This window comes from Ceratotherium simum, chromosome 30, assembly GCF_057802395.1.
Source record: "Ceratotherium simum simum isolate JZ-2026a chromosome 30, ASM5780239v1, whole genome shotgun sequence".
Lineage (NCBI taxonomy): Eukaryota > Metazoa > Chordata > Mammalia > Perissodactyla > Rhinocerotidae > Ceratotherium > Ceratotherium simum.
In genome coordinates, this window is record NC_141929.1 from 18011753 (window position 1) to 18027787 (window position 16035).

Here is a 16035-nt window from a genome sequence, read left to right on the forward strand (position 1 = left end):
CATATGCATAGGCAGGACCAATTTTCCACTCTATATTATTATTTGGAAAACAGGTATAAGACTATTATTCTCAGTGATGACATGATGTCTGATTGTCATCAGGATATTTTTAAATAAGTATTATAAGCAAAGATTGTCAAATAAGGAAGTAGAAGAATAATTAGCTATTGATAACACTTAGGTCACTAAGAACACATTAATCCTATGGTTCATGAATTAACAGCAAATTTAAACATATCTCCATTTTATGGATCATTGGTAACAGGGGGAAATAGGAGGTATGGGAGGAAAACAAGTGAAAAAGAGAAAGGGAGTTATAGCAAAAGACAGGAGAAGAAAAAGAAATAAAAATGTCTCTAATTCTAAAATGCTAAACCAGTACTTTCATTAATACTCCATATATCCCACAGGTCTAGCTAACATGTTAATTCCTCCTTTGTCAAAACAGATATTGAAAGTCACTTTGCAGGCTATTTTATTGGGCTATAAAAGCATTCACTCTGAAAGCAAAATTTATTAAGTGCATTCAAAGAGGAACAAATGTGAAAGAAATAGGAAAAGTAAAAAGCATAAACATGGGGAAAAGAAATCAAATTACTCAAAATATAGCAATTTTTATATTTGAGGTTAAGTTGTGGGGCACCATCAATGCAGCTCACCTTAAAAATAGGAGAAGATCTTTTTTCTGCTGTTACTTCCATTGGAGTAACATCTTCACTCTTAATCATACTGCTTGATATGAGTGGAGTGATCAGAGCATTAGGAAGAATATTTACCTTATCTAAGTTACATCCAGTAGTTTTCATCACTGCACATAGACACAAAAAAGAAAGAAAAGTCTAAAATCTTCAACTATTTCATTCTATAGTGTGTTGACTATTTGTCGTGATTTAAATGTCTATTTTTTGATGCTATGATGGTAGCATGAGATACAAAACCGGTGTATCAAAATGTGCCCTCCCTTTTTTGAAGCAGCATTGGCTTGAGGACTCCTGGTATGAGCCTGAGACTGGAGGTTAAATATCAACAAGCGTAAGCAGTTCAGTTACTCAAGTGCCTTGAATTACACTGCTCAATATGATCAGGATATGTTATAGGATACAGCCTGGAAATCTCCGGGAGGTTAAAGCTATTCAATTACAACTGTTACACTCTGCTCTTAGCATACAGCTGCCTGGCAGTTCAAGTCAAAACTTTTTAAGAGCCATAGGATTGTCTGAACATTTCTCTCAACAAAACTCAAGCTTCTCATTAGAAAATACCACCAAGTAACCAAATAAGATTTTGCTTTTCTAAATTACTTAGAAAGCTTGAATTTGCCAAGTTGACACATGAACACATTTCTCTTTTAGAGAAGACTTAAATTTTTTTCTTCTCAGAAATTTAAGGACTATTTTAGGTTTACCAATTAAATTTCCAAAGCAAAACCAGCAAGTATTTTCCACTTCCTTCTACTCCCATTTTCAGTAGTAGTTATAGATTTACACCAAAGAGAGGCAATATATAGCAGATCAGGTAGGTTCTACCACTTCATTATATCCACTTTTTCCCCTTGATTTCTTTTCTTTCTTTTTTTTTGTCTATTTGAGTCTGCCACTGACGCTTCACTGATATCACTAATGAAGGTCTTCTGAATTGAACACAAAGCCAAATTTTGATCTAAAAGTTTACCACTACTTTGAGACTCTATGGAGAGAAATATAGATTCCTCAGAAGTCATAGCTGTTAAATTCCTTAATTTGATACCGAGAAGAAATCCTGGCTACAAAAAGGATTTTTAAATGGTGTACGATATATGAGTAGGATAGCTACCTTTGTAAATATTTTGATTTAAAAATATTTGCAACTTTCTGGTCTTATTTCAACTTATAGCCAGTTGGCTAGAAACAATTCCTGTGGAAATTGATTACATTGAGGGAAGGGAAAGTGCTTATTTAACCTTTGATCTTCTATGCTTTATTACTCTGAGAAATGGATCATTTACTCACGAATTCTCTGGGCCTATTTTCACCTTGATTCTACCAACACCAGCACAACTCAACTCACAGTCCAATTTTGACTGAGACAAAACTTCAGATCATGCACAGGGCAGGCATGTAGAAGTATTCTAGGCCTGTCTCACAGGACAATTGGAAAGACCATTAGTGTTGTCTTAAGTTGATCCTGTAATATTCAACTGTTATTCTTGCTTTTGAATTCTGCTAGAACGTGAGCTCCCTGAAGGCAGAGATTTTGTTGTTGTTGCCTGGTGCATAGTAGGTAATCAATAAATATTTGTTGAATGAATGAAGAAATGAATGAATTAATCTTACTTTACCTTTATCATAGTCAATTTAGTTTGCTGTGGATTGTTTGGCTAATCTTATAGTTCAGTGTTGCATATTTTCATTAATAGTATTTCTGGTCTAAAAATTTTCAATATCTAAAGACAAGTTTATATTACAGTTCAATTAGAAACTGCATATAAATATCCATTGACAAATAAATGCATCACCTACACAGTCAAATGCTTAACAGATCTATATACAATTTCCCCCCACATTTATTTAGAGAATAGTTCTTATCATAGTTTTTTCCCCCTCCGGAAAGTGAGAATAGGTGGAATAAGTTGAGCAAGAGTCTTTTACTCCTCCTAAGGAGACCAGTGACAAATAGGTATGTCTGTTGGTGTAGACAAACAAGAGAAGGACATTTTGTCTAATGCCCACGCAAAGATATAAATCTTTCTGTAGCCATATGCACAAAGTCTTTCTATGTCAAATGACAATTTACTTTTCTGAGGCTTATTCTGGTCTGCCTGTTGTGCTAGTTCTGCATGTGCTCCAGCTGGAATCCTGCTGGTGTGGCCTGCAGGGATGAAAGATGCTTCCCTGGGCTGCCTGATGTCATCAGGTGAGGGTGAAGGATACCAGATCTGCAGGAGGGAAAATATTTCTCCTGGTATGTTCTCTGGTCTTTTGGTACTAACGAGCTTTCCATTCTATCTCTGCTGGTACTGCTGGTGGTAGGGAAGCACCTACACGGGCTGCCTTCTGCCACCAGGTAGAGGTTTGGGAGATTCTGGGTCTGGTTCACCTTCTGCCCCTGGATCCACCTTGGGTCACTGGGTGGAGGACTGGGAGACACTTGGGCTGGATCTTCCTCTGCTTTTAGGTGGAAAGCCAGGAGCTGCCAGGTCTGGGTCTCCCTCTGCTGTTGGAGGAAGGATAGGGAGACACAGGGCCTGCTGGCACCACCACTGCAGGTGGAGGGACCTGTGTGCTGCTGCCTGGCGTAGGGTAGGGGATGGGTCGGTCCCCTGGGTTCTGCTATTGCAACTTCTGCAGATAGACTGACCTGCTGCTGCTGGCATATGTGAGGCCTGTGTTTTGGCCCTCCTGAGTTCCACTGTTGGCAGATCGGGCCCACTGCTATTTGGCAGGTGTGGGGCACGGGGTGGACTGACCCTCTCAAGTTCTGCTGTTGCTACTGCAGTTGTGTGTGGGAGATGAGTTGGCCCCCAAATTCTGCTAGTGGCTCAGCTATTGTTACTAGGTACGAGTCATCCTACTAAATCTCTGCTAGGCTTTCCCTTTCCTGGTCTTTTGGTCAGAGAGAGCAGGTTTTCATGCTTATTTATTGATTCATTTTTTGTCTATGCCTGTTACCAGTCTGAGTTGCAGGCCTCTCTGGTGCCCAATTCAGATAAATGGGAGATAAAAAGAAAACTCATGGTGGTGTTCTTCAAGTTCTGAGGTCCCTAGCCAGTCCACTTTCTTCTTTCCTTATTTCAAAGCCCTTTTATGATTGTTGAATGTTTCCAAGGCAATTAGTAGATTTAGAAAGGAGGAACAGGGAAAAGCAAGTCTACACTGTCTTGTCCTAGCACCCACAACTGTATCTTAATGGACTTGTAAACAATATTAAATGGCTTAAGAGATGTCACCCTATCTTTTCTTCCTACATTTTCACTATGTATTTATTGAGCCCTTACAAAGTTCTAGGCACTGTTCTAGGTTCTGGGGATAAAGCGATGAATAAGATGGATAAAGCCCTACTACCTGGGAATTACATTTTAGTGAAGGAAGAGAAAAATACAAACAGGTGAAGACTATGTACTACCTAAGGGTTGGGGGAGAACTTTTAAGCCAATTCAGAAAATCCAGAAAGTAAAAAAGATAGATATATTTAACCATTCCATTATCAATTTGAATTTGTGAAGAATATTGGTATTGATAGTTTATGCCAAACAATTTTTTTTTTTTTTTTTTTTTTTTTTTTTTTAAAGATTTTATTTATTCATTTTTTCCCCGCAAAGCCCCAGTAGATAGTTGTATGTCATAGGTTCACATCCTTCTAGTTGCTGTACATGGGACTCGGCCTCGGGTTGGACGGAGAAGTGGTGCCTCGGGGCGCTCCCGGGATCCGAACCCGGGCCGCCAGCATCACAGCGCATGCACTTAACCGCCAAGCCACGGAGCCGGCCCTGCCAAACAACTTTTAAACAGTATTCTACCTGTGTCAAACAATAACAACTTTTGAAACTTAGAACAATCTTTACTATAGTTTGTTGTCAGCAGCAGCATTTAGGTCACTTGACCTAATATATATTTTATATATATATATATGACCAAACAAATATATTTGGTTAAAATATGAATCAAGATTTACAGGGAAGGAAATAATGGAGTGAAAAGAATATAGAGTTTGTGGGGAAATTTAAGCTGCAACCTGTCAGTTACTAGCTGTGTGACTGTGAGCAAATCCCTTAACTTCTCTAAACCTTGTTATATTCACTTGTAAAATGAGATGGAACTAGATTATCTCTATGGTTCCTCCAAGCTTCTAAACCTTTCCATATAGTTGCAACCAGTCAGAGAAAATCTCAACTAGTTTTCACACTCATCCAATTAACCACTCCTTATAAAGCTGAAACTGAGAATGCACATCAATACTTTAACTCTGGGTCTTAAACCTGCATGACAGAGTCTTTGAGCCATCTATCTAGAGTTTGCACTCATATCTACCTGAACCTATAAAGATATAGAAAACTTTCTGGAAATATTCCCAAGAAACTATTAACAACAGTTTACATTGTACACTTATCATTTAATTTGTATTACTTTTGTGTTAGGGATATATATACAGTTGGGTAAAACTGGAAAAGAATCATGATGCTCTAGCACTGAACTTAATATCTCATTAAGTAGTTGTGCAGTTATCCTCCTTACTCCCGACCCTCCCAAACTCTCTCCAAGGAATCAGAAACTTACTTCAAAGTGAAAGCTTTCAGTATCTGGCCATAATATCATATTTGGGTATCAAGTTCTAAATCTTATCATAATTGATCGCTATCTATAAGAATGTTACTTGGAGGATTATTGCCATAACACAAATTTAAAAGTCTTTTATGTTGCTCAGTCTTCATCTTTGAAGTATACCTAGGGGTCAGCCCTGTGGCGTAGTGGTTAAGTTCAGCATGCTCCGCTTTGGCGGCCCAGGTTCATGGGTTTGGATCCCGGGCACAGACCTACACCACTTGTCAGCCATGTTGTGGCGGTGATCCATATACAAAATAGAGGAAGACTGGCACAGATTTTAGCTCAGGGCTAATCTTCCTCAAGCAAAAAAAGAGGAGGATTGGCAACAGATGTTAGCTCAGGGCAAATCTTCCTCAGCAAAAAAAAAAAAAAAAAAAAGTATACCTAATTAAATCTCCCAGACGGCACCGTGGCATTATACTAAAGCTCTGATTTCAAGGAATCATAAAAATAAGCCATTTGTCAAGGAAAATTCCTGGTTCTGAAAGCTATTGCTTTTTTTTAATTGATCAGGATTCTCCAATTAATGATACTGTGTTTAAAATGACAAATAAAAAAATTAAAATAAGGTAGTTCAGTATTCAATTTAATATCTTCATAAAATTATTTTTACCATGATTTCAGTGGAGAAATTTCTCAAAATAAGAAAGTTTGAATTGTGAAAAATAATAATATGTATATGTGTGTTTGTTTCTTACCCATTTTTTTAGGCTTGTAAGATTCTGATCAAATGACTAAATCATTTTATTACTAAAAATTAAACATAGCCTTTAAAATCTTTCAACCTTCAATTCATAATCTTGTATGAGAAATTTCACACTGGATTAGATTAGTATTCCACCAGCTTGATACTCTATGAAAAGAGCATCAAGGAATTTTTGGAGAAAAGCACAGATGCTTCCAAGTTAGCAAAGGAGAGACCACAAATGTCCCTGATTTTCTTTAATGATTAATTAATTATGGTATTATTCATCTACTAAACATGGTTTGAATTGTTTTTGCTTAGATGTGTTACCTTACACACTGAAGCTCAATCTATCCTTTTTTAATCCTAGCTAAATGACCTTGGGCAAATTATTTATTTATTTATTATTATTATTTTTTTTTGTGAGGAAGATCAGCCCTGAGCTAACATCCATGCCAATCGTCCTCTTTTTGCTGAGGAAGACCGGCCCTGAGCTAACATCTATTGCCAATCCTCCTCCTTTTTTTCTCTCTTTCTCCCCAAAGCCCCAGTAGATAGTTGTATGTCATAGTTGCGCATCCTTCTAGTTGCTGTATGTGGGACACCACCTCAGCATGGCCGGACAAGCGGTGTGTCAGTGCGCGCCTGGGATCCAAACCCGGGCCACCAGTTGCGGAGCTAAGCCACGGGGCCGGCCCCTAGGCAAATTATTTAACCTCGCTGGAACCTTGGTTTCTTCATCTATGAAATAAGAATGATAAATTACCTACTTCATAGAGCTTGAAAGATTAAATGAGATAATGCCAGTAAAGAGTGTGGCATATTACCCAGCACTTAATATACGGTCAATAAACATTAGCTATGGTTATCCATAGCACAGATTTGTAAATTTTCCTGTAGTTGAATCAGATCATCTTGGTAGTTTACTTACGACTGCATAATTCCTCACTAATTTACTCTGGATAGTGTTCATGGTTAGAAATTACAATGACAAGCTACAGTGAACACATTATATATGTGACTGCTGAATTTTACTATTGACAATAGGAAAAAAACACTGTATTTGATAAAATTTATTAAGTGTATTATGCCCCTTAAAAACATAAGTATTTTTAATTTTTAAATTTAATTTGATTTAACTCAGAAGAAAGAATGATAATTAAAGAAACTGAAGCAACTTTTTCAAATGTCTATATTTCATATTTTGGTCTCTTTAGTCTCAACGTCAAGTACTAATCTTATTGGTAACAAGAAGCTTTATAGACTCTACTTTGTATACATTATATACACTTTTAAGATTTTTAATATTGGGGAATGAAAAACAAGACAGAAGAAAAAACTCCTCCATTCCAACATATGTTAAAGAAAAGCTGTTTATATGGTGAATGAAGGGAAATACCAAATTGGGAAACAAGTTTCTACCTTCAGTAAAGTTAAACAAATATTTATTTTACAATACAGAAGATAACCCTGCTAAGTGTTCCAAGTATATAAGGGAAAACAAAATAGTAAGGTTTGCTAGAGAAACCATATAGGATCACCCATTTACAATTTTTGAGAAGAATTAACTTGGTACCTTTCATAGCCTCTTCAAAAGAGCAAGGTCTCGCCGGACTAGATATTTCCTTCTTCACATTTACATTCAAAGCACTAGCTGCTGCTATTAAAACAAACAAAAAAAGATTAATGTATCTATTTAAACTTATTCATCCTAACAAAATATGGATCCTGAAATTCTTTAATTGGAATATTTTCTCACAAAGCATCATTAAATTATTTGTTTAGCAGAAATTCTAGGTTGAAATGAGTTTTTATAACCACCAGTCTATGCTCTAATATTTACCAATCTCCAAGTAGGCAGAAGCATATGCTCACTTATCAAAACAAAACAAAAACAACAGCAACTTTTAAAAAATCCTTATTGTAACAGTACACACACAGATGATATCTGAGTAGAAGATTAATATGACTTTTTAAACTTATCAAATATACTGTAACACTAGCATGAAAAAAAATTCACCATTCACTTACATAAATGATTTATTAAATAAATACTGATTCAGAAACATTAGTCAATTAATTCAGCTAAATTTAAAAAACTGTGATGAATATACAGAATCTATAACATTATGATTATTCTTTTTGTAAAGCATTGGAAAAAATAAACTTTGCTATTATTAATGGAGAATTCTTGGGCTATTATATCTAATTTATCTTATATCATATCAACTATAGTCACATGCCACATAACAATGTTTTGGTCAATGATGGACCACATATACGACAGTGGTCCCATAAGATTAGTACCATATAGCCTAGGTGTGTAGTAGGCTAATACCATCTAGGTTTGTGTAAGTACACTCTATGATGTTTGCGCAATGACAAAATCACCTAATGATGCATTTCTGAGAACATATCCCTGTTGCTAAGTGATGTATGACTCTACATCTACTATGACAACTTTAAATTTAATGAGCCTAAGAATAGAGATCAGTTCTGAATGATAAAGTTAAATAAATTCCAAATAAACAGGTTCTTGCTTTAAACGACTGTATAATTTTATTTAAATAGATTTTAATTTCTATTTTCCAATATATTTATTGTATATTCCCTAACTTTATTCAAAATGGAAACTGAGTCAGCTTATTTTCAATATCTTATTCTTGACACGACAATGTGAAATGATAGTTACAAAGAGACGATAAAGAGATAGTTAATTGTGAGTAAAGAGACAAAATGTACAAATCTCCTAAAAGTAAAGTTAAATGATTTATCTTAGCATGCTGCACAGGAGGTCCAATGAATGATATATAGGAAATTGAATGGAAAAGAAATCTATATATGATTTTTAAGCATAACATTAATTCTAACAATTACAGATTTAAAAATAGAAACTAATCTTTGAAAAAATTTTAAATTTCTACTTTTAAATCAAGTTTTAGTCATTCATTTTTAGAGCAACAAAAAAATATGAATATGAATTTCTTACAGGAATCACTACAGAGTCACTGCAAAAAATACACAATGTGATTTCTGTGTCTTAATACACTGAAGTAAAAAAAATTAAAGGTGCTTTAATGGTTAAGCAAAGCTTCAGAGACTAACTGGCAATGAAACATAGGTTTTATGACACTGCAAAGTGCATGACAGCATGTAAACGTGATGTATTTTGGGCAGTACAGACCCAGAGGGCATTAGAGGGGCTTGTGTCTGGCAGAACACGCAGAGCCAGTTTATGTTCACTTGAGCCCTTGCGCTGGTCCTACTTTTAAGACCATGTACCAGGTACCCAAGATCTCAAAATTTCTTGTACAACTACTCCAGACTATGTGTGCAGTCTTAGGCCTATAGGCTGGACAGAGCTTGGAAGCACTGGTTAGTGCCTCAAGGCCCTCCAGGTGTAGGATGGAGCCAGGAGTGGGAAAGAAGGGTGGCAGGCTGGGGATCCTCTTTTCTTATGTTGCCATATTCCAGCTTGGAATTCCAAGCGGTCTGAAAATCCTAAATTCAAATCTGGCCTTCCAGGTATCTTGGTCAAATTAAGAGGACAGGATATATTTTATTTAATGATTTGTTAGTTTTATTTATAACTTTTAAATATTTAGACAAATGGTATAACAGTTGCCATTTCTACTCTGACTTGAGAGTGTTAGGGTGGGTCTAGTTTTAGCCGTTATAATCATACACCATTGAATATTCAAATGTTTAACCACAGCCCCCAGATGAATGATAATGAGATACTGCAAATTTTCTATAACCATGTTTTTCTGAAATCATATTCTCTCTCATCTACACCTGAAAAGATGATTACATTTTATAAAATACAAAAAAGTGAAATCACGGGACGATTCTTTAACTAGCTACATCATAAAGGCAGAAACCTAAGCATTGGATCTTATTACAAAGTCTGCATACTATGTGTTTATTCAATTAAGAGTTTCTGAGAATGACTGCTATCTATGCTATACAAAATACGTGGGCGAAAAACTTAAAAGAATAAACATACGTTAATGATTGCCTAAATGTGGCCAAATATAGCCAATTAGTATGGGCTTTAAAGCAGAAGACTTAAAAGCTGTTTTATTTGGCAATTTATCAAAGGGAAATTTCTTTTTTTTTTTTTCTTGGAAATTTCTAATAATCAGCATTTATCACTAAGAAATGAGGATTCTTAGTGCTGATGCTAAATACTTCAAAGTCCTTAAGTTTTTTATAATTAATCAATAAAGACAAACAAGTAAGAACAAAAACTGAGTATCTTCAGGATAGCAAAAACTTTAAGACTATTCCCTGACACACACTTATACCTCCCTCTTCCCTTCCCATACAAATGATATAGAAGCTCACTAGGAAAAAAGTTCTTATGTATTAATTATGCCATCTTTCTCCCCACATGAGCAAGCTCCTCCTTACGCAAAATATAAAATGTCAATATTTAGTAACTAACAGTTACTAAAATGCTTTAACTACCATTAGTTTTAAATTAAACTTTCTTGGATTTTTGAGCCTTTCCTAGTGAGAAAACAATCAAGTATTTTGTCTTTGAGTATAAACCAATCTTCTCTTTCCTATTTTTGTTGAAGTCAGTATATTATTTCTAAATTTTGCCTTTTTCTGTCTGAAATTTCTACTTGTGATCTTTTAGTCTGAGACAAATAATAAGAGGATTTCATTAGTGCTATACTGTGTCATACTTTTGTAGCAAACTGGTGGAAAATAACCAATGTTGTGAAATTCAGACATGATTTAAAAAAAAAGGGAACAGATACATTAAGTGATAGAAAGTAATTATCAAGACTAGATATAACTCTGTCCTAGCTACTATTTCCATCACTTTTTGTTGCCACAGCTTTCTTTCCTTGATACCTTTTTTTCACTTTGTACCTCACTGAATCCTGAACTATTTGGGAATAACACATCAATAAATTTACAGATACGGAGGAATTGCTACTTTTGAAGTATGCCTGAGACTGGAATGAACTGAATCAATAGTAAGCATGGCAGAAACCCAGCCTAGGTCAATGGAACATGTGAAGAGTTTCTATTTCCAAAATGTTCTCCCTTTCTCTCCCAGGAAAAGGCTTCTCTTCTTCAGGCAACTAAATGAACGCTGGCAAAGAACTCATAAGATAGTTCTCACCAAGAGATCTTCTAAACTTTTAACATTTCAATTGCTCTTACTGCTCTGGTTTCTACAGCATCTAAACTAAATGCTTATATTTAAAATATTTATTGGGCCGGCCCCATGGCTTAGCGGTTAAGTGCGCGCGCTCCGCTGCTGGCGGCCCGGGTTCGGATCCCGGGCGTGCACGGATGCACCACTTCTCTGGCCATGCTGAGGCCGTGTCCCACATACAGCAACTAGAAGGATGTGCAGCTATGACATACAACTGTCTACGGGGGCTTTGGGGGAAGAATTAAATAAATTAAAAAAAAAAAACAAAAATATTTATTCACTAGCAGTCTTTGATATTTTTGATTACACAAATTAGCGTCACAGGCATATCACTCTCTTTGTGATTTTATTACTTATCTTATTAAGCTTATTTCTCACCTCTACCAAAATGCATCCTATAAGCCACCCAGAGTAAACTATTAGCAGTTTCCCCAAGTTGTCACTTTCACCTTTCTGCACATAAGAGGTACTCAATGAATGGTAATTTTTACTAAAGAGTAACCTGTACGATAACTCTGGAGACTCTGACGTCAGAGCATTCCTAGCTTTTCTTTTATTATTAGAGCATAAGGCAGAAATGATTCCCTTAACATAAGAGTAAAAGCAGTATTTGGTGGCCATCTTCCTAGGAAATAATGCCATCTCCAAAAAATACTGGTATCAATTCCTCTTAGTGCACAACTTTCTCTTTTTGGTTGGCTGGTCATCTTTATATTTTTCCAAAGAACTAGAAATCAATTACTCATTTTAGTTCAGAATTTCTTATTTTGACATACCTGGGTCTGGAGTGTAAGTGAAAGGCTGAACATCATGAGATCTTCCAGCATTGGTCACTACATATATTCCCACTGATACTGGCAAAGTTATATGTTGGTCATGATACGGGGGAACCTTCACAATAAGATGATTCTAATTGAAAGAAAATTACAAGAGTCAGAAAGAAGCAATATTTTTAAAATAAAAGTTTGAAATAAAAAATTACAAATAAGTACACATCCTGTTAGCTGTAAAGTTAGTCTGACTAGAAAAAAAAATGTTATTTTAAAGCTTAGGTTCACAGGCATCAGGACACTAATCTTAAAACTGCTTTCAAGGTAAAATCCAAATGTTTTACAATGGCTTACATGGTCCCTGTCTTGTCAACGTTATCTGATTCCCATTCTCTCCCAGCTTGTTACACTCTGGCCACACTGACTTTCTAGTCCGTTCTTTTAAAATACTAACTTCATTTTTACCTCAGAGCTTTTACAACTTGCTGTTCCCTCCCATTGGTATATTCTTCCTTCACCTCTTCAAATGGCTAGTTCCTTACTCATTTTCAGGTCTTATTCAAATGTCACCTCCTCCGAGAAGCCCTCTCTGACCATCCTATTTAAAGGAGCACCCCTCTCTCCCACCTGATCACATAATCTTGTTTATTTATAAAATAGCACTATCACCACCTGAAATTACTGTGATTATCTGCTTGTTTTTTGCCTCTAACCACAAGAATGTAAGATCCATGAGAACCTAGGATGTTTTATTCTTCATTCGATCTCCACTGCTAAGCACTTTACACAAAATACACTCAAATATATTGTTCAATAAAAGAATGAATAAATTTTGAGGGAGAAAATACGCCCACCAAGTACAATGTCAGTTACCATATGCTTTGTACAACCTTAATTGTGAGATGCACTTCACAATGCAACTCACTGCTTCCTAACCATTAATTCTCATTTAAATTCAAACAGGGTTCATTTTACCCAAACCCCAGTAAATCAAAGTTATTTTTTTGTCAGAATAGTGGTAGAAGCATCCTTATTAGAAAAGGGAAGAGTTCATAAATGCTTCACCAGCACTTACTCACTGGGACTACATCTTTTTGGAAGATACTGCAAACCACACCTGACTTATTCTCTTCTTCCCTAGTGCATTATAGTAACGGGAAGGAACATCAAGGGGCAGTGATTATGTTTTTGTACTGAGGATGTGATACGCAGAAAGCCAATGCTGATAGCTGAGGGTGAAGTGAGTCTGATGATATTTTTTACTTAGTTAGACTATAGTTGGTTGACTCACTTGAAGAGAATATGTGACAAATGAGGCCAAGGTCAAGGTTTCAATTTCTGAGCGCTTAATTTATTTCTAAGCTATCTGAAAACACTCTCTGAGATAGTCACATTATAAATAAAGAAACAGCTTCTGATTTATGGCATTAATAGAATGCCTCCTAAGCCCAGTTAGCCATCTCAAAAAAAAATCATGCTTTTAAGCCAGGTGGAAAAACATGTATAAATCTGTGCACATTCACAGGTACTAGGGGGCAAAAATTTGAAAGCACACACTCAATTGTACATGAGGTCATCAAAAAATGTACCTGCACTTATCCAATTTCTAAGAAATAGTTTTTAAATCTTGTCTACTCCCACTTTTACTCTTTTGTTTAAACATTGCAACTACATCACAAAGCAGTCCTACCCTATAGTTAAGGAAATGGTTGAATAGATGGACTTGTGAAGTATCCTTCCAGTCTTAAAATTATTTGGCAAACTCTATAATTGAAATTATTCTTCTGAATAAAAACTTGTTTTTTGGTAATCAGTAACAGAATGAATACCTAAAAGTCAGATGCATATTTTATCAAAAAACTTTTATCCCACTTGCGTTAGAGAGCGTATTTAAGCAAACCTTATTTGAAACCTTTTAAAAACCAAATGAACCTATTTTGACACTAATTCTTCATACTTCCTCAATCTGAATCTAGAAATTCTACAAGTGATTTGAATTAAAAACTAAGTAAATTGTGAATAGTGATAGAAAGTTGTTTTTAAATACTGTTCTCACAAATTAAGAGCAATTAACTGCTGCTGAGCTAGGAGTATAATACAGACAAAACATACGAAGGGCAGGGAGGCTTTTGGAGCAGGTACAATGTTCTTTTGGATATAAAGAGAAGACTATATGAATTTTAATTATTTAGAAAAATCTGTGTGGATTCAAAATAACGATTTTTTTTTCTCAGCAGATAATCAGATAATCTTTTTAGAGCTTATGAGCAATGGTGCTAGATATTTTTCACTCTCTTAAGAGATAATTTATCATTGCCACATTCATTTGGCAATTGGGGATATATATATGTATATTATATATCTATGTATGTAAATATATAATATAGTATATAATTATATATAGTATATATATATACTGTATGTATGTATATACAGTATATATATATACATATATATACACATATATATATAATTAGAGACACATAACAAAATAAAATTCCTAATAAAACCAATCTGAATAACCTCTAAACTCTCAACTCTTTGTTTAGTCTAGCTGTTCCCACAAATTCTGAGGATCTTTTCTGGCATTTCTTTCAATAACTTTCTTTCCATATTATACTAAAAATTCTATCTTCTCCAAAGCTCCAACTTCTCCTTATTTTTTGATTCTTACACTCTAAAAAATGCAACAGAAAGAATCCAGAAGACTAAGATTGTCATTGAGAAATGACAATCTATATAATTTTCTATTTTTGATACACTAATGCCTGTTTCATGTTTTGTAAACAAGGAATTCTTAAATCAAATTATATACCTCTTCCTAGTTTCTAATATACCTGTTGTTAGCTTCTAGTTACCTTTTTAAATCCCCACCACATTTCAAGCTGCTAAACTCTCTTGCTTTCTTTCAAAATCAACTCATCCTAAAGATACATATATATATAGAGAGAGAGAGAAAGAGAGAGAGATTGATCTTTAAGATATATTTTATATATATGTAATAGGCAATTAAGGTCCTATACAACTCATCTAAAGTTGTTAAAACGGGAATAGATATAATGATCATGTGCCTATCACATTTGGTATACATGAGCATAAAACATATTATATAGCCTTGACTACAAGAGCCAAATATTAAACAAAGAACTGTTTCTCCAGACTTTGTTAAATCTCAATTTTTATATAATAGAAAAAGTTTAATACCTGATGAGTTGATTTTGGGGTTGCAAATGAATAGCTATCACAATTATTCATAAGTGCAATCTGCAAAGTTATCTTTAAGTGGTCTTTTCTACTATATCACCTTCTGGGCATTTTTTAATATTGCAGAGGCCCTTTTAACTTTTCTACATATGCTTGATATTTCTTTATTGACCACACTCAAAGTTTCTTTTAATATATTTTCTCATCACTTTTCCCTGTAAATGTTTAATCTTTGTGGTTTTTTTTCTTTAACATAATCTCTAGGATCAACTCTTTATATCTCAGCTCTCATTCCACTCTAGAATACTTCCCAGACAGCCTCTTAAGGGAAAAAAAAAAAAAAAAAAGACAAAAGCTCTCTCTGAAAAGGATAAAAATTTTAAAATGAACAGCAGAACCACAGAATTAATGAAAGACCATATTATGACTTAGTTTGTGCACATACTTGCTTGCAAAAACCCAAGGACCTCTAGATATAGCCACCAAATAAGGACATAATGCCTTTCCATTCCACCACATCTTATTTTTATGATTATTTTTTAATCTACTGTAGCTGGCATAACTGCTCTGAAAAAAAGTGTTTTAAAAATGTAAATACCCCATGCTTCAAAGCTAAGGAAGGAAGGAAGGAAAGAAAGAAGGAAAGAAAGAAAGAAGGAGGTTAGGAACGAAGGAAGGAGGGAAGGAGAGAAGGAAGGAAGGAAGGAAGGAGGGAAGGAGGAAGGAAGGAAGGAAGGAAGAAGGAAGGAAGGTAGGAAGGCAGGAAGGAAGGAAGGAAGGGGAGAGGAAGAGGGAGAGAGAGAAGAGGAGTGAGGATGAGGAGACAAAGACTTCTTAAGTTCTATATGAAATAGCAAATTAAGATGATAATTTGTTGGGGCTATTTTATTAATATCTTGT

General features: G+C 35.1%; 1 protein-coding gene across 5 annotated transcripts in view; it reads right to left on the bottom strand.

Moving 5' to 3' along the window:
* Positions 1–16035, bottom strand: part of NFAT5 (nuclear factor of activated T cells 5) — a 122498-nt gene that overhangs the window by 12192 nt on the left and 94271 nt on the right. For 3 of the 5 annotated variants that reach the window (XM_087420016.1, XM_087420014.1, XM_087420018.1), the window contains 3 exons: positions 11938–12070; positions 7562–7645; positions 660–808 (listed from right to left, as the gene is read on the bottom strand). In XM_087420016.1, the coding sequence (XP_087276142.1) occupies positions 660–808; positions 7562–7645; positions 11938–12070 (366 nt within the window). The remainder of the gene's footprint in view (positions 1–659; positions 809–7561; positions 7646–11937; positions 12071–16035) is intronic. The other 2 variants (XM_087420017.1, XM_087420015.1) reach the window with 1 other exon arrangement.